At 42.6% G+C, this 24,472-nt stretch overlaps 1 protein-coding gene across 3 annotated transcripts in view; it reads right to left on the bottom strand.

Moving 5' to 3' along the window:
- Positions 1–24,472, bottom strand: part of LOC138566601 (hyaluronidase-3-like) — a 285,449-nt gene that overhangs the window by 46,042 nt on the left and 214,935 nt on the right. For all 3 annotated transcript variants that reach the window (XM_069644121.1, XM_069644122.1, XM_069644123.1), the window contains one exon: positions 1,281–2,279. In XM_069644121.1, coding sequence (XP_069500222.1) covers positions 1,281–2,204 — 924 coding nt within the window. In that variant the 5' untranslated portion in view covers positions 2,205–2,279. The remainder of the gene's footprint in view (positions 1–1,280; positions 2,280–24,472) is intronic.

The following is a 24,472-nucleotide window of genomic DNA, read 5'->3' as shown; positions in this document are numbered from 1 at the left end:
TTTTACATTAAAGGCCTACAAGACTGCCCAGGGAGAGAGCAAGCAGTGGGGATGAAGATCAGCTGTTGGTAGAGGGATATGTTGTACAGTCAGCAGTGCATATCCAAAGCCAATCTAGGAAACGCTACATCACTGGGATACCAATGGGAGTAACTGAAGTGGAAAAAATTGACGGGGTCTAGGCAGGCACTGCACTGTTGAACAGGTAGAGAAGAGAATAAAATGGCATCCGTATCCTCAAACAATATGGCTGTGTACATTTCTCTGTAAGGGAGAAAATAAGTGCTGTGAGGGTATTATGGTAGAGAAATATTCAGCAATATCTCAATGGACGAGGTAGGCTTTAGTGATCACTTCAGCAATTATGTCCCTGCATTAGTAGCTCATTTCTTACATTAGTTTACATTTTACAACATTAGCTTGGCATTAACATGCACATGCTTTGCTTACACCATTCTGCGTGGCCAAGAAACCCACCATCCCAATGCTCCATCAGCATCACCAGACTGGAAGCAAAAAACTGCAAGAGGAAAAACACTGGGGGAAATAATTTTTCCTGCAATGCAACCTGTCTCTGGCTCAAGTTGCCAACACATATCACAATGGCCCCCACCATTGTACCATTCAGGAAGCACATGAAGGCCCTACTCTTCAAAGAACATCTTGCCCATCACAGATCACTCTACTCAACCCAACCCCCCAACCCCACTGCCCTGCATTGTCTGAACTCTAAGTAATGCTGCCATGGAAGGAGAGATGCTTTGGGGATATTGCAGAAAGGAGAAGACACCTTTAAAAGGAGAAGATAAATTGCTGAACCTACCACCCAATACAATAGCACCGCTAAAACAGGAGCAGCAGAACCCCCACCCCTCCTGTCTGATGGGAGTAAATGCGAGGGACTCAGACAGGCAGAATCTCTCTCAAGAACTCTTTCCCTTTCTGACATTCCCTCCACCTCTCGCACTCAGATATGTTAGTATGTTTGTCAATTAAATATAGTTAAGAGACATGTTTATGGTGATTTATTTTTATAATGCTTTGAAAATATACTTTAATATATGATCATAATCCTGTTTCCGAATAGCTCCTGTAGACATAACCAAGCAAGGAAAGAGTATTTACTTGTAGGGTATTCATGTATGGACAGGTGACTGTATACTAACAAAGACATACATATATACATAAAAAAGAAACACCTGTAAGTATGAACAGTTTTAAAATTGCAGTAGTAGTGGTAAATTTAAGTTATAATTTTGAAGGGAGCCTTTTGCCATTACCTCAGATAAGAATCTCAAAGAATGCTTGTAGGTCACCCTGGAATATGGCAGCACTGGTGTGGTAGTATCACGGATGCTGAACTCTGCCACCCGCAAGGCCTCTTTGACCCGGTAGTGGACATAGTGAAGACCCTGTTCGGAGTTCTTCAATCTCTCCGGGAGGTAGATACTTGGAAAGATGGCCGTAGACTCTTCCCAAAGCCATGTAAGTTGATTATTCTTACCAACGGTTGCTGCTTGGCATCGACCATCATAATCAACTCCTTCCTTCTTATAATCATAGTTGAAGCATTCAGGTAATCCATAGAAACCCCATAGACCCATGGGTCGGAGGCGTTGACCAGCATTTAGGGTCTTAACCATGACATTACGTGCTGCTTTTTCAAACTCTAACTTGGCCAGATAGTTTGCCTTCTCGATGGGCAAGTGAGGGAACTTGCCAATGACCCACTCCTTGGATGCTCTCTGATACACTTTCTTAGGACCCCAATTCTGGTTCCATAGGGGTCGCCATTCCTCCCAGTCAACCACTGCTAGTCCTTGGAAGTCTGCATCAAGGGATTCCCGGGTGTCCAGGGAGATCTGTGAAAGGTGTTTCTTCATGTTAATGTTCTGAGGTATGCCTCCATTAACCCACTTCCCATTTTTGCCAATGTAGGGGTAGAACCCTAGTCTGTTCCTGTAAAAGATGGTCATATTTTGCCCCTGGAACTGGTGGTCTGCATTCTCCACAATGTCAAAGACCCCAAGAGGAAGTTCAACTCCATACCGTTCCTCACAACTAGCAGTAGGCATGTTCCACACAACTATAAAAGGCTTTCGATGAACAACAGGGTTGGGAGATGGCTTCGCCCAGACCACCCCGCTCATGGGCTGCATGGAGCAGAGCCAGAAAATGAGAGACGGGCAGAAAACTAGATTCATGGTGGGTCAGTGAAATACAATTCTAATCTAGGAAATGTCCCAGCCGTAGCACCACTTCTTCTTGGAAGAGGCAACCTGCAAATAAACAAGAGGCACAGATAAGAATATGCAAAACAGTATAACTTATAATGCAAGTTCCTTTGTATGTTTCTCGCATCACATTCTGCTTCCTGTTGTGGCTGATCTAGCATTCCATTGCAAGAATGACCCACAGGATGGCTTGTGGAAAATTATGGAAACCGGGTAGATGTTAAAGATGTCCAATTCAAGCTCATCTTAGCCAGAGCATCGAGTTGCATCATTTCACCTCATCATATACCCTTTGATGCTCCACCATAATATAACAGGACGGGACACCACATAGTCCTTACCCCCTTGAAGCCATCACAGGTAGGCATATCATATGCCCTTTGACCCTCCCTCACCAGCAAGGAGCACAGGAAGGGACGTCACATGGCTTTTGACACCTCCAAATAACACCACTGAATATAACAGGCACAGACACACATACTAAGTCAGGAAAACCTCAATAAACAATACGGGTCATTTTATATTAAGTGCTAATTGCATGGAGGAGATTGCAAAGGTTAGCACTTGCGTGCTGCCGAGACGCCATCATGAAATTTTAGCATGAAACTAAAAACAGGCGAAATTGCTTGCGTCACTAAAGTTTTGAAAAAAGTGTAAATGCCGCCCGTCATTTACGCTTGGCAGACCGCTTTTGTAAAGGATTCCTATGGAATCTGCTTGCTTTTAGCAGGTGCTAACAGGTAGATTCCATAAGGTTCTATTGGCTTAAAGACAGCATGAAAATTCATGTTGGTGCAAAACGATGCAGTATTCCAAAGCGGGAAGGCATGCACGACGGAAAGACATTCTGTTCCATGACCCTACTTCGCCTTCAAATTAATTAAAACCTCTTCTAGAGTGTAAACGTGAGACATAAACCGCTTAACCTTGGTTTTACGCTTTTATTTTACAATCGGGGACTTGCACTATGACACTAAATTACTTGCAGGGTCAGAATGATTTAATCAGAGGTTGAAATTAGAAACAAAGCAAGCATCTGTATAGAGGTAGCAACAGCAACCCCCCACACCCTGGGCTCTGGTAGTCCACCGTTAGATTTACTGACATGCTGAGTCTGGTAACGTGTTCTCATTGTATCCGGCAAATATTCTAAACACTTCATTGCTCCAACTTGTGACAACAGCTGCTCGGTCTGCAGAATCCTGCTTTTGATGATGTAGTGCTTTCGTAATATCACAGATCCCTTATCCCTTGTACAGCCAGAGACCAGCTGGAAATGTAGATTCATTCTCTTATAAGGGAATCCACATTCACCGTTGATATTTGACAATATCAGGAAAGGCATCTTCTTTTTGTTTTCAGGTGAACATATTTCCACAACATCACAGAATTTGTCTGAATGACTGAAATATGTCTGAAGAATTGGTATGCTGTTGCAGTAGACTGCACGAATTACTTAACTCCAACTGCAACATTTTCAATTGATTGCATCCCAAAGGCCTTCTGGGTGTTTAGGACAGCAATGTCTCAGTTCCACTTTTGTTTCAATTTTTGCAGCGAGTGGTCTTCTATTTTAGGTACCTTTTGTCTTGTTGATCTGGTGTCTACACGCTGGGTCTGTGCCAATGACAGCGGGACGCCTACGTGCAAGATCATAGAACATTGCTTGAAGGCAATAAAATACATTGTGCTACTCCGGAAATTAAAAGACTATTCCTTATTAAAGGAAAACAATATTAGTCCAGAAGGTTATAAACATTAGTGTCCAGCTCTTTAGAAGATATAACGGTCCTACTCTTTAGACCAACCATATAAATCAAACACTCTCAGGTATAGACAGATAAAGCACTGTCTGGTTTACAGAGATTTCTAATACTGGGAGGCAATCGGGGTAGGACTGGCAACTTTTGACCTGGTAGGCAAGTATAATTTTCTGGCCCATAGTGTGCCCTAGCCCACAATGCAGGGCACGGAACAACTAGACTCAATATTATAACCATAAATCGTTTTAAATGCAATGTTTAAAGCAAGTAAAAAAAAAATATACATTTTACTGTATCAATCTTTCCTTGCAGGTTTATTATCCTAAATAAACCCACTGTTACAAATGTCCCTCCTATTATGAACAGAGGCAGCATATGTTGAAACAATGCCCCTACCTGTAAGGGCTCTCTACCTAAGTCCATTTTTGAAAAACCCTCCAACCCTAGTGCGTTCCTTCTTTTTTAATTTTTACTTAACACTTAGGAGAATTATAGAAAATCTATTTGTAGGCGAACACACTTTTTATATTCACCTTTCATGCCTTTTGAAAAAATATTACATTGGACGAAACCTTTCCAAACCAAAAGATTCTACTGAACTCTTAACTCCATTGTCACGTTTGGGCATAAAATAACCTTGATGACCCTGAGAGACTCATAAAAGTCTATAATGAAGTCATGTTGGAAATGCTGGACAAGTATGCCCCCATGGAAGATAACATGATTAAAGACTTGCCCAATCACCATAAATGGTTCTCTACTGCATTAGCTGAACTTAAAACCAGCAAAAGACAGGCGGAACATACTCGGCATGAAAATAAATAAAATGAGAATCTGCTAGCATGGAAACTCATTGAAAAGCAGTACAAGAAGATGATCATAGAGACTCAGAAATCTTTTTATGATGACCAAATAAATCAGGCTGGAGATAAGACAAAGGAACTCTTCCGCCTTTTCAGAACAGGGGAGAAACCTATGGCCTGCAACCCCTCCATTAAACCTACCACTGACGACTGCAGTAGAGTCCAGAAGGCCTTTGCAGATAAGCTCCTGAAGGCAAGGCTCAAAATAAAATTGAACAGGAAACAGGACACTTCCATTGTCGGATCCCTTTCCCAAACCTAAATCACCTAAAATAGGTACTTCCACCAACCTTCCAGGCAATTTTAATTTTATAGAACCCAACTTAACTGAAATGCTGGAGTTACTAAAAAACATGCACCCCACAAATTGCCTTGGGGAAATCTTCCCTTCTAAATATATACTGGAGCATCGAGAATTGTTTGCGCCATTACTTTGTCGGTTTGTTAGCTCTTGTTTTCGTACCGGCTCCATTCCCCACTCCATTAAAAATGTGGCAGTTACCCCTCTGCTAAAAAAACGGGTTTGGACCCGTGGGATGCAGCCAATTTAAGACCCATCACAAATACTTTATTTTTCCTCAAGCTCATTGATAAGGCAGCTACTACACAAATGCAATCTTACGTACTTGATACTGGTAAATTGCACGTGAAGCAATCAGGCGTCCGGAGGTTCCACGGAACTGAGACCGCATTGTTGGATTTACAAACACATATGCTCGGTAAACTGGAACACAGCAAGTCAGGGCTGCTGATGCTGTTAGACCTATCGGCAGCCTTTGACTTGCTGGACCATAAAATCCTGCTTAAAAGGATGGCTACTGTTGGCAGACTCTCCAATAATGCCATTACCTGGCTTAAATCCTTCTTGGAGGGCCGCCAGTCACGTGTCCATTGGGGTGATTGTGCCTCTGAGCCACAGACATGTGGAGTTCCCCAAGGGGCATGTCTTTCCCCTTTGTTGTTCAACATTTACATTTTTCCCCTATGTGTTGAGCTGGAATCTCTGGGGATCTTTTTCTGTAATTACGCAGATGACTTTCAGTTGGTATTGAATATAACCGGGAACCATGATGTTGATCAACAAACCCTAGCTGTAGCCTACCATGTCATAAAACAATGGATGTCAGCAAATTGGCTTTGCCTAAATGCTGCTAAAGCTGAGTTGATGCTCTTCGGCTGTCAGCATGCTCAATCTAAAATAAGCCAAAAATATGATTACTTTATCATAGAAGGCATTCAAATTAAAATAATGCAGAAAGTCAAGACTTTAGGCACATACATGGAGGAAAGTCTCGATAGTGAGGCACATGTCACATCTAACTCTACCAACACTAACTACCATTTAAAGGTACCTGGACAAGTAGCTCTGCTAATATCGGTGGAAAATCGCATAAAACTTGTAAGGGCAGTGATATGTGTGGACTACTGTAACGCTTTATTGGGAGGGGACAATAAGGCTGATATCCAACAGTTGCAGAAGATACAAAATGCAGCCATGCGGATCATCTTTCAGATGAAAAGCTTTGAAATCTCTAGCGCTGCAAGAAAAAAACTCCACTGGCTCCCGTGGCAGCTCGCATCCAATTTAAACTGCTCACTATATGCCACAAATGGTTCTTTGTAAATGCTCCTATATACTTGAAGGAGAAGAATAGCATCTATCGACCTAAGAGATGCTTAAGATCCACTGAAGGCTCCCTGTTGGCACTGCCACAGATAAAAAGATCTCGTGGTTTAGGGCGGGCCTTCCATGTTCAGGGTGCTCAAGCCTGGAATGCCCTCCCACCACAGCTACAAAGGATAGAGGATCATCTCGCCTTTCGCAAACAGCTGAAGACAATTCTGTTTTGCTAGGACAAACCCCCAGTCTCCCTTCTTACTTCTGTCTTTCGCCGCCTGGATGCCTGTGGGCTTTGGCGCGTTATAAATTCGATTAACTTAACATAGCATAACATCAACTTCATATATTTCACAAAACCAAATGCATGTATTCCACAACACAGAAAAAACCTAGCCAACAGGTTTTTTCGCTTAGACTCCAACTTCCTAGTGGAGTCTAAATGAGCTTCTTCAAGCCCATAATTCCTAAAGAATATGTATAGTGTGCAACCATAACATTCGGATTGCACTGTTTAGTCATTCTTCATTTACAATCTGTCAACAAGAAGAACAAAATTTCATTTCACCCAATGTAAACACATTCTTGCAATCTTTACAATGAATTTTCTTTTTTAACCTGTAAGCCCACATGTTAACCTTATTTTGTAGTATTTACTCAATCAGCCCTCAGCATCACTGACCAAATCCTGCATTCCTATTACACTGATTATTTCACACACATTTATTTATAATCGCCATTAATTCAATTCCATGAATTTACCCTCTCCAACATATAATCTCATTATTCCATTCCTTCCTTCTGTTATGTTCCTATTTCCAAAGAACCATCTGGAATGCAACATTTACCATTTCTAAACCCTGTTCTTTCACACTTCCTTTGACAATGTTTATTTTCTCAACACAATACTACAACACACAATACCTCCATTTGCAGTGTCTTTTTCAATGCAGTTTCTTTCTTTAATCACAACCATTCTTAACTGCAATCCACACATGTTCCATGAGAATTCTACAAAAATATAATAAACCCCCTTTTAAAACCTAGCTTCAACATAATGCAATAAACTGAAACTAACTTTCATCCATTCTCTTGAACCTACCTTGTTTTTTTCAAAATAATAAATGTGCACAGCTAAGCACATAATTTCAACATCTTTTTAAATCTGAGCGCCATTTTGAAACCCTTTTTATGTAACACCAATACCATGAACATGAAAAATGGACTACCATCCCAACACTGTGTATTCTGTTCAAACTGACCGCGATATTTGAACTGTGATGTTTCACCACAATTCTAGATATCTTGATTCTACTTGTGCACTTCTCTGTATAGGTTTCCTTTCAAAACTTTTTATATTGAAGTATGTCACAATCCTTATTCGGGAGGATAACTCAGGGGCAACGTGCACGCCTTGGAAGCAAGACGACACAGAGCACCACAGGTTCGATCCCCGTGTCCGCGCTTAGAAACCTCTGGGTATTAAGCGCATTATAAATAACCTATCATATCATATCACTACTAGTATACACATCACAAAAGTTATTTTGCTCAACAGATATTGGCTCTATTAGAAATCTCTCATACATCAACACAACCATAAACATAAAAAGGGACTACTGTCCCAAACTCTGTTTGTCAAAACTGAGCACCATTTTGAATCTCTTTTTAATGCACATCACCACTACCATGAACATAAAAAGGTACTACCATTCCAAATTCTCTCTATCTTAAAACTGAGCACCATTTTGAAACCGTTTTTTATAGAACTAGCATGAAATGTAGAGGGAATACCATTCCAAGCCATAGCATTCTATCTAAACTAGCCACCATCTTTAAACCATAATTTATCACTGCAATTCACGATAGCACAAATAGATTTTTACAATTATCTGCATACCTCATAAATTAACTCCATTATTCCATGCATAGTAATTGTGTTGGTACGTCTTTAGTTTTCTCCAATATTATCACTCTTGTTTGTTGTAAATTCGTTATAATACTTCTGAATACGTTCCAGATAAAGACCCTTTTGTCCAAGTCATTATTTTTGCCTCAATTGTTGAGTATCGAGATTTTAAGCTTTACTCAATGACGCAATATTTAATGTTTTTGAGAATATCGATATTCAAGGAATGTATGTTCAAGGATAATTCAATCAATCACAAGGCTTTATTTGACATAGTCATTAGCCACAATACAGATACAGTGCATTATTACATAAAATGATAAGTCAAGAAATAACCATGCAGATACAATGTGTACACATAAAACATCATAGTGGGCTGGAAATTTCATGAGATAATAATGAAAAGCACCTATTGACAAAAACATATTAAAAGCGGTGCATCCCTATCACAGCAGTCATTTATCTCCATTCGGTGCTGATGAAGAAGGCATGGTCAACTACCCTTTGAATCAACTGACCACAAGTACCGTTTTTATTGTAGCTTCGGTGCAAATAATTATAAGAGTGCAAACGTGCAGTCATTATAAAGTGCAAGCGTGCCTCACATATCTCACGTTCTTAGCACATAGTGGTACCACAGAAAATTGCATGGCCAATACCTGGGTACTGGCACCATGGGCCACTGTCTATCGCTAGGCACAGCCACTATTCAGGGCACTTAATCTTATGTGCCATGCCTTATACAGGTAGGATGCCATAACACATACTATGTTGATGTTTTGAGAGTGGCGCAATAGTAACAAGGCATCCCTTGTAAGTTGAATACCATATTTGTTACAAAGTGATTTAAAGTACCTATTCCTTGTGCCAACGTATCTCTCACAGAAAAACAAAAAGTGGCTTATGGTCTCCCTTGCTTCGCCGCAAATCTGGCAGGCAGCGTTTCTTACAATGTCCCATCTGGAAGTGCGTATTGCCAGATTTAACTGGCCAATCTTGAATCTCGTGTATAGATGCCGGGCATAGGGGGTATGACCACATCCAGGTAGGTTTCAAACTCCTAAGCCATTTTGCATTCCAGGCAAAAGCCCTCCATGGCCAAGCTTCCACAAGAATTCAGCATTCTTTTTATCCCCTGATCGCGGGGTGAGTGGAACTAAATAACTTTGGCCAATCTTCCTGTGTCCTGCAGGCCTAGTATACCTGCAACAGGCCATGCTTGCTTCTTTCTTCCCTGATCGCGGGGTGAGTGGAACTAAATAACTTTGGCCAATCTTCCTGTGTCCTGCAGGCGTAGTACACCTGCAACAGGCCATGCTTGCTTCTTTCTTCCCTGATCGCGGTGTGAGTGGAACTAAATAACTTTGGCCAATCTTCATGTGTCCTGCAGGCCTAGTAAACCTGCAACAGGCCATGTTTGCTTCTTTCTTCCCTGATCGCGAGGTGAGTGGAACTAAATAACTGCACCCAGAACCTGTTTGTCTCATTTTTAGCTAAATACCCGGACTTCGTGCCCTTGGTGAACCCCCTGCTTACCTTCTCCAAACCCGGCTATCCATTTCTTGAAACCCGCCTCCTGGCCCGCCCTCACCCTCCCTGATTGGTCCGATCACTGGCCTTAGCAGACCTTCCCAGGGCAGCCCCCTGCTGGTAAGGGCCCGAGGCAAAGGGCGCTCTAACAGAGGCAGTTCCAGACTGTGTCTACAGGTGTCTGCAGGAGACGCCAGGGAATCCAGTAGCCAGCTGTCAACCAGCACCAACCTCTAAAGTAAGGGTGGCATGGGTGGGGAGTAGAGCAACCTCTTTACTCCAGAAAGCCCTGCCACTCCACATTAATATTAATCCTACCTCTAAACTGTGAATGTTAGCATGCTCCGTATCTAAGCCACAATTAAACCTATTTGTGAGATTTGGCCTGCGTCAGACCCAAACAGAATCGTTAATGACAGCAACTATCACTTAAGACTGTATCACCTCTAGTTAATGCGCTCAAAGTTTAGTGTCTTGTATGCCGCTCCAAAAGACTGTCACTGTTAGACAGTCAGCTCAAAGACTACTGTGCTTTATTCTGCTTCTTAAGTCTGTGTCACATCTAGACAGTGCGCTCACAGACTACTGTGTTGTACTCTGCCTCCTAAAATTGTCACATCCAGATAGTGCGCTCAAAGATTACTGTGTTGTACTCTTAAAATTGTCGTACTTAAATTGTGTGCATGTTGAGATGCGCGGTGGGGGGGGATGTGTCGGGTTTGCATGTATGTATGTTAGTTTGTGTATATTGAGATGCGGGGCTGGGGGGGCTGTGTCAGGTCTGCCTGTATGTTTGTTTTTGTGTGTATGTTGAGATGCAGGTGTGGGGTGGAGGGGGGTGCCGGGTCTGTCTGTCTGTATGTTTGTTTTTGTATGTATGGGAAGTGTATGTTGAGATGCGGGGGGAGAGGGGTGTAGGGACTGTCTGTATGTTTGTTTTTGTGTGTATGGGCAGTGTATGCTGAGATCGAGGTGGGGGTTTGGGTCTGTATGGGTGCATGGTGTATGCTTGTTAGTTTGTATGCTGGGGTGGGAGCGGGGGGGGTTCAGGTCTGTATGGGTATCTATGCATATGTATCCATGGTGCATGCTTGGTAGTATGTATGCTGAGATGGGGTGGGGGGTTCGGGTCTGTATGGGTATGTATGCATGGTGCATGCTTGGTAGTCTGTATGGTGGGGGTTCGGGTCTGTATGGGAATATATGTATGGTGTATGCTGGGGTGGGGGGGGTTTAGTGTTTGGTTGGGGGCTATGGGGCATAGGGTTTGGTTGGCGGCGATGGGGCATAGTGTTTGGTTGAGAGTGGGGGCCATGGGGCATAGTGTTTGGTTGAGGGGTGGGGGCCATTGGGCACAGTGTTTGGTTGGGGGTGGGGGCCATGGGGCATAGTGTTTGGCTGGGGAGTGGGGGCCATGGGGCATAGTGATTGGTTGAGAGTGGGGTCCATGGGGAATAGTTTTTGGTTGAGGGTGGGGGCCATGGGGCATAGTGTTTGGTTGGGGGGTGGGGCCCATGGGGCATAGTGTTTGGTTGGAGAGTGGGGGCCATGGGGCATAGTGTTTGGTTGGGGGGTGGAGGCCATGGGGCATAGTGTTTGGTTGGGGAGTGGGGGCCATGGGGCATAGTGTTTGGTTGGGGCGTGGTGGCCATGGGGCATAGTGTTTGGTAGGGGCGTGGGGGCCATGGGGCATAGTGTCGCATTCTAAGAGTGAACCCAATAATAAAGCTAAAACAGGCACAATTACGAGATGTACATACTTTGCTTTTTGTGGAAACCTGACTCAACGAAGGCCATGCTCCTCTTGGCCAACCGAAACAGCAAAGTATAGCAGTTCAAAATAATGGAATGTCCAATCAAGGGTCAATAAAATATATATACTTTAATTAAACAGACGATATGCAATAACTAAATAGAAATAAATTATAACAATGGAAAATGCATAGTACAAAATGTGAGTTTGAAATACAAATAAACACTGTTACACCTCAGAAACGTATTCTTTTTCCATGTGTTTAATGAAAAAGGGGGGGTTGAAAAAGCCTCCTGCCACACCACGCCCCACCGTGCCTACCGCCCCACCCACATTTACTTTTCGGCCCACTATAGGCATCATGTAAGGTACTTTCGGCCCTCTGTCAAAATCAGTTGTGCACCCCTGCACTAGGGATAGTATTACTGGCACGCCCTGTCGATGTCCCTTTTCGAGTTTCAAAAACAACAACAACTGGAATACTCTGCAGCTTCCACTAGATGTCGGCGTATGCATAGCATGTGATCTAAGCAGATTCCACAAGCCTCAGAAATATATATACACACACAATTATTTGTTTTAAAAAATAAATTAAACAAAAAAAAAATAAATAAGAAAATCAAACAAATTGACCACAATGGAAAAGGCATGAGTAATGTGAAAACGAGGGAAGTGACCTCATTAAAAAAAACAGCATACAAACTCAATACCAACCTTACACATGTTCTCAATATATACAGTAGATATTATTGGTATCACATTTCTTGTATGCAGCCTTTTCTTTGTTTTGTGGTTTCTTAAGAGACCCGGGACCCAGGAAACTTTCTCACAAACCCAACACAACAACATGATTTCACCAGTACAATATAATTTGGTGAAATGGGAAAGCTGGTATTGAGCCCCATTTTGCAATTTGGCAGCAGGCTACATCTCCTCCCGTCTTATCTTTAGTTTTAGACCAATGTAAAGACGTGGTGAAGCTAGAGAATTAATTGGTAGAGCCGATCCGTAGATTAACCAGTCTGGCTTTGCACTGAGATGCAAAAATGAGTTTGCACGGTAAAATACCCATAGCTGGCTTCCTGCCTCCCCAGCCCACAACAGAAAACCAATACATGGCACCTTGAATACCTAAACCCCCACAACATAAGGCCCTCACTTGGCATCCTACCTCTTCACCAGTACACATTATATAAATTATTAAAACTACAATCATTTATGAAGAGAACACTATAGATTGTAACCCCCCATAAGTCTATTCTATTGTATTGGATTCTTATATAGCGCAAACGCGCCCGCAGACCTCAGGTCACTCACAGAATATACAAACATGGAACACAAAGATAGCACAAGATGATATGGTTGCTGCAATCTTCCTAGTCTCTTCCCATGTCGAAGAGATAGGTCTTCAGTGCTTTGTTAAATTGTGCGACTGATGGAAGCTGTCTTAGTGGCTGTGGAAGGGCATTCCAAACCCTTGGAGCCCTTGAGTTGAAGCTAGAGCCTCCAAACCTTTCTAATCGGAAGGACGGCTGTATCAGTAAGGCCCCTTTATTGGATCGCAGAGTGTGTCGAAAAGGAAAACTCCTGATCCGTGAGTTAATCATCAGGCAGACATTTATAAACCGGGTTTAGTGCTTTGAACTAGATTCTCCTGCGGACAGGGAGCCAATGCAGTGACACTTTCTCTACAGCTATTTAGGGAAAATAGGACACGGTGATGAAAAGTGCTTTACTTAGGATCACATAACATATGATGTGCAGAAGGATGGGATTTGAGCACTTCCTGGTTCCAGTGTTTCCAATTTAGAGAACAGGGGAGACTTTTTCTCTCCTATTACACCTTCAATATTAGAAACAACAAAAAACGCATCCTGCAAAGTTGTTGTGCAATATCTTAACTAGTACACTGCTCTGGGAAATTGTGTAATTTCAAAGCAACAAGTCACAGGATAAAACGAAATAAATCTGAAAAAATATAAGAGCAGTCTTAATTGTCTCGGGAGGATAGCTCAGCGGCAACATCCTCGTCTTGGAAGCAGGACGACACAGGGCAACACAGGTGTGAACCCCCGGGTCCGCGCTTAGAAACCTCTTGGTAGTAAGCGCGTTATAAATAACCTATCATATCAATTGAAACATATGTTCATAAAGAAAGTATGCATCAATTTACCAGAAAAAAAGGTCGAGCCAGTCCCACATTTTGGTGCAGTGTCATGCAGGTCAGGCACAGATCACAGTAACGGTCATTCTCCCTGCTGACCTACCTTTCCAGATGTCTACCTACATCTCGTTTATCCTATTTTCCTTACCCATTTCCGACCAGTGTCCTTCCTTTGTACCATATGCTTGTTGTGCCTTCTCCTCTTTTCTTTACAATTAACTTTCACACCTGTGTTCCCTCGTTTGTCCATCCCTTAACGCTTAACTCAATCTCTTCCCCTTACCTTGCACACACCACCGTCCCTTGTCCACATTGCTTAGTCAACTATTCCTTTCCCCTCGCCATCTTCAATTGCCCATCACAACAAGCCCGTCATTTGCCCCTCACTATTTTCTTTTGCCCTGGCTCACGTGTAGACAGTAAAACACCTTGATTTGACAGTCAGCCTCTGCCAGACATGACAAGAAGCTGTGGTCGGGGTCTTTGTGGTAATTGCTTATATCTGGTCTGCACTTGGACTATGCAGAGCGAAAGACGCTGAAGTGACTTGGCTTTCATTGTGCTCCCAAATTGCAGTCCTTTGGGCAGTCGGCTGCATATTGTAATTCAACGAAGCAGAGGGAAATGCAAGGCGTATCCTCCTGGTATCTGGTGATAGGGAGCTTGTGTTTTAAAGAAATGTGGAATGTGTATGTGTGCGTCTGGGTGTTTATGTTTCACTTTCTGTGATGATGCGTTTGAGTGTATTTGTGACTTTGTATCTATAGATCTAAATATCCAAATGGCCCCAAATGTTGTACACAATTTTCTGATTGTTCACTCTATTGAAGGGAAGCGCCTTCTGTACAATGTGTTGACAAAAGGCCATCTTCAGGGGCTGAAAAGGTGGGCATCTCGGATTGATCTTCTTTCACCATATGACCCATGTAATGCAGAAAAGAGTCTGAGTTTACCTTTTTGTGCTTTACACATATACAGTAAAATGTTTAAAGCAAACACCCATTTACGTTACCACCAGCAGAGGTGATATTTCTGGAATAGTTTGGGAGGTAGTCCAGAAATACCACCTCTGCTGGTGGTAAACCTTGAATTGGCAGATTCTCAGAAATACGACTAGCGGAGGTGGTGAATCTCTCGAGCAGCATTTCATTAAAAACAATCCACAAAACCCTGATGTCCCCCTTTAGTTTGTAGTTACTAATAATTATTCCTCAATGTTACATTTTTCTGTGTGTTTTTCAACTGCACTCAAAGGTGAGTACTGCAAAGAATCCAACAACTGTTTCTATAACCACCTTACAGTAACATCCATGGGTCCTATTCAACTCTTTTTGTAATGAACTCATTTGTGATCAAGAAATTCACCAGAGCTTGGAGTGAGCATTCTTTCAAAATCAAACTGTAGACAAACACTAATAAGATATGCACTCTTACCTACAAACACTGTTAAGACATTTCATTGCCAAACATTATTTTATTGTACTTCGAGTGCTTTTCTACATAAGTATCCCATATATGGTCCGGCCACACGTGAAAGGCGCTCTTAGTTACAGACACTGAATGCCATCTCCTTCCTGCTGTCGCCAAACAATTCTGTTGTCCTATTCTCATCAATCTGGCAGGCTATCCACCTTCAATTTTCTACCTCTCCCTAAACTAAGTCCCATTTGAATGTTCTCGATCGCCTTCAACTAAAGCCTATGTCCCTCAAAGAAATCCTATCAATTTTCGATCTATTCCTCAACTAAAGCCTATTCTCTTAAGTGCTGGGCAATCCTCTGCCTCTGCCTACCCAGAAATGTATACTATTTGGCATGAAACACCCGCAAACTTCGGAAGCCTCTTACGGGAAAAAGGGTCAACATTTTAGATTATAGCCGAATACTTTCCGCTGGGCTTAATGATGAACTGGCTGGTGAGGCCTGATGTGTCAGTGTCAGTCTTCAAACGTGGTTCGGGCACCAGACAAAGAGGCGGCACCACACCAGCAGTTATAACTAGGTGCCCTCAGTGCAGTTTCCGATGAATTACCATTGGGCATTTCCTTCCGGATGAAAAACACTCAAATTTCTCACACTTTGTACCGGCTAGAATCTCACAGACACACAAGAATCAAAAACCTCCGGCTATCAAGCATCGAAACCTGAGGATTTGCATTGCTTTCTAACCCATTAACAATCCCACTCACACTTTTTCCTGCAGGGCCACGTGCAACAAGGCTGCCATAATGGTGGAACTGCGCTATACAAGACCACTTTGGACTACATTACCCAACAGGACAATGCTCAATTTAAAAGCCAGGAAGCATTTCCTCTTTCTGTGGGCGTTTTGGCCTCTGCATTCTTCCTAAACTTTCTGCTCAGCAGCAGGGACCAAAACGGAGATTAGATAAGCAGGAGCTAAAACCCTCTCCAGGGTATCCAGCATTAACCAGTGGCCAGGAGCTACCACCGGAGAACCAGGAGCTAGTGCACAGCATTCCACAAATCTAATTTCCACGTTAGATACAAAAATATAATGTTGTCTCTTGTTTATGACCCATAATGATTTAAATGTCATTACATGTGTCCTGATGTTTATTAATAGTGTGTCCCAAATAAACTGAGTTAAATTCGTATAGGTGTGTTTTCTTGGCATCAGTTGACCTGGGGAGCCAAAAGTGACTCCTGGTAGCTGTTGGTGTCAAGCTAACCAGGCTCTTCTAGGCTACACTTCTGAGCTCCACTCAATTTCGAACACTGAGCAGTGCGTGGCAAAGCCACAGGACAAAAATAGAACTTTAGTGCAGAGTTTTCCAAGCTCTTGTATGACTTTCTGCACAAAAGTTGTTGCTTACAACACGTTTGATAAGAGTGTGTGACATTTTTATCATGTTTATCGGTAGCTCTAGCAATAGATTGAAGCTGAAGTATTTTGAGTCTGCCCTCCCCCCAAGGGTGTTGCTAGGTCTGGAAAAGATCGGGGATATGCGAATGTCGGGACTTGGGGCTAGCTAGCCTTTTGGTTGTAGCCCCTGAGCTTTTATCTGGGGCTAAAAGTTAAAAGACCCAGGGCTACAGCCCCCTCAGCCCCCATAGCAACACCTCTGCTTCCCACACGAAATCGTTACGAAAAGTTTTAACTTGCTTTATCTGTGCACTTGCATTATGACCCATTGATTGCAATAACATATTTACAGTTATGAGTCACTGGCGGATTTGGGGTGTAAGTTGTAGGGACCAGGGTACCAAGGTGACTACATGTCTCCTGGACACCACATTTCCAGTCCTGGGCTTTTCCTTTACACATCACTGGTATTAAGTGCTTAAGTTAAATGGTTTCAATTGAAATTCTTCAGATCAGTACAAGCTACTCACCTAGTAACTCTTGAACTGATACTCCGTGTCACCCTTCTGTCAGGCTTCTAAGACACCTGCACTACAGTGTGGAGACTAGACATTTTTCTGTGGTAGCAAATAAAAGTTCAACCCCTCCTACCACACCCACCGACTTCTCCTCCCCAGTCCCTTTACGCACTGCCCAGGACCTAACTGAGAATATATTACAAGAATAGGAGGGCGAGTCACCCCAGTTAATAACCTGTCATTACAGGTAAGTACTGCCCCCCCTTTCTACAAGACTCATGGTATAGATTTTCCAAGAATAAATGATAAGACAGGCAGGGAGCTGCCGTAACTCAACCATTTAGCCAAACGGGTCTATAAGCATAGCCTTGCCATATTGTCACCTCTCGATCCCGCATCCACTACGTAAGGATGACAGAAAGCACGTGAAGCCAGGCATATCGATGACTTGCAGAGGCCTCACAGCGGAGAACACCACCCAGTGACCTCTTTAAACCTTAGATGCTATTTGAGATCTTGAACAAAACAGTCCATGGCACAATCTGAAATCCACATAAAGCTTCAGGGTACTCTTCACATCCAGCTCATGCAGTACCCAATCTGTGGCTTTAGCGAGGTTTAAGAATAAGGTTGGCAAAATAATCTCTTCAATAATGTGGAATGCTGTTAATACCTTGGAGACAAAGGAGAGATGCATCCAGATAGCCACTGTACTGGGATCCCCTCCAGATAGTCTGCAGTTCACTGGTCTGGCGATCCCAGGTGACTGGAACCAAGACCTTCCATGTGTCCATCCTCTATATAGCTGGTCAGATAGCATAGCGAGTAGAGCGGTCGCTTTTGGTACAGAGCCTGCTGAAGCAGGTTCAAATCCCGGCAGGGCCAAACTCAGCCTTTCATCCTTCCGAGGTCGATAAGTATAAATACAAAAAAAAAAAATAGAGAATCTTCTAGTTTATCTCACCAGTCAACTATGCAGAAAAAATATATATTGGAGCAAAACTAAAGATGTAATGGGAGAATGCGTGTCTGAAGGCAACAAACTGCAAACTGTGCAATCAGAAAATATGGGCTCAATTATTCTGTTCAGTGTACTACCCAAAAAGCTTCACACACATGTTAACAGACTTGAGCGTTCTCTGTGCGATCCTTAAAGACATGGTCTAGTAAAAATGTTTATTGTCCCTACGGGTCGGCCATGTTTTTTTAAGCCTAAGTGGCTCAATTTTAGAAAACTTTCCTATGGACCTTACCCGAGTTTTCGTCCATTAAACGCACGCGAAAACAGGCACCAGGAAGCCGCCATTTTGTGATAATCCTATCACTTGCCGCATCGCCCTGGCTGACCTGCTTCTGCGGCACCAAATCAATTCCCCCGCCCCTGAGCCTGACATTATCCAAACATTCATATTCCCCGCCTCTCTCCGTGACGTTACTGTGCTGCATAGGCAAACACGACCAGTCGTCTTCTACGCGACTTCACACAAAACCCGGAAACCAACACAGACCATCTCACAACACAGCGCGCCACAATTCGGAATATGAAACTGTACTTTAAAATCAAACAGCAACACGGTACATTTGGTAAAGTACATTTATTAGACATTAAATGTTTAGAGAATATTCAGCAATTGCCATATGAACTTCGAAAGCCATTTATTTTCTTTTATCTGTATCCGCATTGGTACACAGGGTGTTGCTTTTCGTTAAAAGAAGCACTTTGGAAGCACGGTGAACCGCAAGGCTGTTCCATCAACTAGGCACTAGTCCATCGTAAAGGTTGATATGTTGCTTCTAGCCACTAGTACAGCGTAAGGGCATGTGGGCCCTTGGCGATCGTCCCATAAAATTGTCAGTGTGCTCCAGTTGTTCACACGAAGCTGCAGGTGTCTCACGAAGAAACCGTCTGCCGGTGTCTCAAACCGATGACAGTAGCAGAAGGGGAGCAAATACCTGTTATGAAAACAAAAAAATTATAATTAGTCTCGCCAGCTGATCTTCATTAATATTACTCATTTTATTTATTACAGCCGATCAGAAACTATTTGCCTGCAAGGATAGTTCAATGGAGTATGTTCGGCTCTAAAATCAATGCGAAAAGTAACGAAATAAATCGAGGCCAACACACAATGATAAACGACAGTTAGTCTACATGCGTGTGGAATGATATGATATATCATATGGCATTTGTAACGCGCCTATACACAAGTGTTTCAAGGCGCGCCGAGGCAGGTGGGGAACAAGGGCAGACAGACAACGATCCTACTACACCAGGTGTCTTTCTGATCACGCATGGGGAAGGGGAGAGGGGGCAAAAGTGCTGTATATGGTTAGTCAAATACAAGATAAATAATAGGGCCAGCTGGTGGCAAGTGCAAGTTAAATGCTGGGAGAAGGGGCTGAAGGATACAGAGACAGTCCCGTAGTGCAGGTAGGCAGTGCAGGGAAAAGTGGCTGGGCCAAGGACCGAGATCAGTGAGACAGTGGACCTGCATGCCCATGTGCCCACTACGAACACGTTTTCCTTGCTTTTCCTAGCTCTTCATTCATTAATGTATTCATGCATCCATTCATTAAATCTTCATTCCGGTATGAAAGCGTCTAAAGATTTACTCATATTATATTTGGAATTTCCATTGTGTCTCTTCGTAATACAGTCTGTAAAACGGACCGTGCTCTTGACAACGATTTTTCGTATACTGAACTAAAATGAAACTCGATCTAAGTTTCTGAATTTTCTGCCTTATCGTCTCTTACGTTATTGCGCACCCCCTTCAAATGTAGTTCTTTCGGCATGGTCCCTGTTTCAAGGTCAAAAAACAATAGACCCTTATACTTCCAGTGCGACTTGTGGGCCTCTTCTGGGCGCGAGCTGAAAATCAAAGCCGCTGTCCTTCGCATTCTTTATTTGCAACCTCACGTAGTAAAGGCATCTGTGAGAACTTGAAGTTTAGAATCCCTCTATGTAGTGCGCCTCAATGTGCAAATGCGAACTGGCTTCTCTCCCAAATGCCACTGCCCGCTTGGCGCGTTCTAAGGCCCCCAATTTTGTCCCCGTTGTCTGCGAGCTTTGCAGCCCAAATGGAGACATTTAATTTTTGGCGGAAGGTCAGGGAAAGTATAAAGTACCACAGGAGTTGAGTTAAAAGTGAGATTTATTGTTTGTTTGTTTTATTATTTGCAATACGCAAGCCTCCCCTCCGTTAACAGTGCGCAGCATTTACATTTACATGAGATGAGACATGAGAAAAATATATACATACACATATATGAGGTGAATAGAGAGAATTCAAAGATGACACCCAGCTTGTTCGTCACCCATGATGGTGAAGGTAGGGGTTAGGGTTACAGGTACACTGTACAATAACATATATTTACAAAAAGACAATCATATTGCAATTATTTAAACCGGGATTTGTACTTCACAACCAGCTGTGCTTCGGGTGGGCATGGCACAGTTGCAATGTTCGGTGGCAATGGATCACTGCTCTGCACAGAAACATCCAAAATTCCATATCTGTGCTTCTCTAACACAGCAACAATTAGGCCTTTCACAAAGTCGAACTGCATTTCATCATAGACTGGTTTGATCACCCATTGCTTACTTCGTTTTGAAAACACCTTAGTGTAGCGAGGAATCCTTACTTTACCCCTAGTCCTAGATTGTTCACGTCCGACATTGCTGTTATGGGCCAAGACCGCTAGTAGAGTGCGATGTTTCATTCCCCGAAAGCTAAAATGCAAGCGCTTTGGCCTGTACTTTAGGCACATATTGTGGAACACCTCCAAATCTCCTGTGTGACAGAATTCTGTCAGTCCTCTCAAATCTCTTGATAGAGTTTTGTCGAAAACAATCTTCTCAATGGCTTTGTGTGTCGGTGAAGATGGAATCAACCACTTCTTCTTCTGTGCCTCCTCTGGGGACAAAGGGCCATGTTCACATTGGTGGAAATGTTGATTTTCTGTCCAGCGGTGAACGTTGGTACAGTGGTGCATCAGTGACCGCCATTTTTCAAGTAGTATTTCCACTGACCCTTCACAAGTTTTTGAGCTCCACCAAAGATGGTTGGTGATAGAATGGGACCACTGCAAAATACTTTCAAAACCTTTTTTTTTTTTCCTGCAGCCGAGATTTTCTTACTGATTGATTTAGCAAGATGCCATACGTCAAATTGATGATTAATATGTGGGAACTGCTCTCTCATTGTCTTGGCAATTGAAACGTGTCTGTCCGTGGCTATGAGGTCGATGTGCATTCCCCTTGATTGTAGATATTCCACTGATTTTATAAATCCTAGTTTCTCCATGGCCACTGAGGATGTACGTTGTGTTACCTGCACGACCACCGAACTCACAATTTTTTTACTATCCATGTCCTGAAAGTGGTAGGTGCAGTACTTGGCAGAAAATCCAGGGCTGTCGCACTGTCCATCGCCGGCTAGCCTGAAACGTTTCCCTTCGAATGTACTTACTAGAAACAATTGTTCAATTTTCCAAGCATCACTAATGGCCGGAAACAGATAATCACGTTGGTATATGTAGTACAGCGATTTAGAAATGAAATGGAGTCCCACAAACTTAAAGAAAGCCTCTAACTTTCTAAAACTGGAGCCACTAAAAAGTGATGCAGCTGCACACAGTAGATTGCCTGCTGGCATTTTCCCCAGCATCGTTTGTGCAGACCGTGAGAACCTATGATTTAATCTACAGGCGGCATTTATTTTGACGTTACTGCCTTTTATTTGACGAGTCACATTAATCAATGGCTTCCCACATACTTTCCCTCTAACGGAATGCACACATTTCAGCATACTTATAATTTCCATCAAACAACTGTCGAATACAATGTATTTGCTCTCTTTCATTAGACTGTCATCCTGCGTCAACGTTGTTTCGGCCCGTGACGTTGCGGAGATTTCAACACATTGGAAAGTAATATCGCTGATATCAAGTTCTGATGCGTCTATGGATGCTGCGGCTGGTTCATTTCGACATCTATTACTTCAACATTGATAGGAGAACACAACAATGTCGACAGGTTTTTGGGTGGCAAATTTTTGGTTGGTGTAGATTGTGTGAATTGATCTGCAACTACTTCAGAGCTATCTTCAATACATTCAATAACATCTTCTTGTGGTGGTGCGGTCGCACTGTAGCAATGGTCCAATGCAACTTTGCTGTATTCTCCAAACACAGTTCATTCATGTTCTGGCCATTGGACATGAGCATCTCGAGCCTGAACACGCCTCGCCTCAATTAATAGTTCCTCCATAGTGTACATGGTCTGGCAAGCAACATCTCTCATTCGCTTCACGGTCTGTGTATGTATAGTTCTGACACCCAAGGGTAACTGGAGGAGAGATTGGAAAAGGGATGTTCAGTTTAAACACAAGATAAAGTGTAGTCCAATTGACTGGAAAAAAACATAAAATAGTCCCCAGCACAAACATTTTTTTAAAGTTATGAACTGTTTGTAACTAACCTTTTTTTGTTTTTTTTTTCTTTGCAACTTTTTTGACTCGACCTTCAACATCTGCAGCTCTGATTCGTTTCCGCATGTCCTCCCTTCCTCTTGCGCTGCAACGATTATATTTTCTGTATCCGCATAGACAGCACGGAATGAGGCTCCATCGTCTCCCTGAAACATAGTACTTTCATTACTACGTATCAAAATATGGTTAGCATAAAACACACGTGAGGACGAACACACAGGTACATCTCAATAGCCAAACACGATTTAAGCATTGTGTGCAACAATCAAACGACAAGTATTCGACCAGTGATGATCTATTTCGATGGAGCCGTCAGTATCCATACCTCTGGCTCTGCATGGACTGCCATGAATGGTTGTATTGGAGAGGAGGCATCCGCATCTCCCTGAAAACACAGTACTTGCATTAGTATGGTTTTCAATATTGGAAACATAACACACACTTGGGGTCGACGGCACAGGTACATATAAAGAGATAACCACAAATGATGCATTGTCTAAAACAATCAAGGAAAATATAAGTATGCAGATTTCATCGACTTATTTCTCCGATTCCTTTACATCTGCATCATCAAAATGGGATGTTGTGATTGTAGTGGAAGCTCCGTCATCTCCCTGAAACACAGTACTTGCATTAGTATGGTTTTCAATATTGGAACATAACACACACTTGGGGTCGAACGCACAGGTACATATAAAGAGATAACCACAAATGATGCATTGTCTAAAAGAATCAAGGAAAATCTAAATATGATCACATTTCATCGACTTATTTCTCCGATTTATTTACATCTGCATCATCTAAATGGGATGTTGTGATTGTAGTGGAAGCTCCGTCGTCTCCCTGAAACACAGCACTTGCGTTAATAGGGAAGAAAGTATAGCAAATGGAATCACGTTATATGATCACGCATGATGGAGCTGTCAGTATCCATACCTCGTGCTGCTGAAGAATATCTATGGATGTTGCAAATGTAGTGCGCACTTCCGAAAGCTGTTGCGCAGATTCGTATATGCATGGTCCCGCTTCCACTTCCCCTGGAATTACTTGAATGTCAGGCTCTGCATCAAGTGCAGGGGTTGCCCTCCATCAACTGCCTGAAACATAGTACTTGCATTAGTGAGGATTACAATAGTGAAAACATAACACACACCTGGGGTCGACAGCACAGGTACATATCAACGGCTAACCACGAATGAAACATTGTGTAGAACAATCAAACGAAAAGAATTTCAGCTCTGATGATGACGCTCAATGGAGCGGTCAGTATCCATACCTCCTGCTGGTGAAGAACATCTAGAAATGTTGTAGATGTTGCGGACGCTTCAGCATCTCCCTAAAAGACAGTACTTGCATTAGTATGGATAACACTAATTATAACTGAAAACAAACACCAGTGGACGATAACTAAGGTGTATATCAATTGGAAAGCACTAACCAAACATTCGGTAAAATAATTACACGATAGAATAAAACTATTACTTGACATGCATAAAACAAGTCTGTAGCAGATTAGCCTAGTAAGATTACCTGATACGCACTAGAAGTGGTTGATAACTGCGACCACGTCAAGGATGTAGAATGTTCTTGCTTAGATCCAAGGGATAGTCAAGAAGTTGTAAAGGTAAATTAATGATTGATAATGAAATGCCAATATTAAAAATAGCCATGTAAGGCGACAGAATACTTGAAAAATGCTCAATACAGCACAGTTCCCTGTTCCCATATATCTACATTGCGTTTGTGGTTTATGAAATTGAAAAAGAACATATTGATAAATGTCATTATTCAAAAAACTATAC

This window comes from Ambystoma mexicanum, chromosome 2p (genome assembly GCF_040938575.1).
Source record: "Ambystoma mexicanum isolate Mex_15411 chromosome 2p, UKY_AmexF1_1, whole genome shotgun sequence".
NCBI lineage: Eukaryota > Metazoa > Chordata > Amphibia > Caudata > Ambystomatidae > Ambystoma > Ambystoma mexicanum.
Note: the sequence above shows the minus strand (reverse complement) of the source record. Positions and strands in the feature narration are given on the sequence as shown.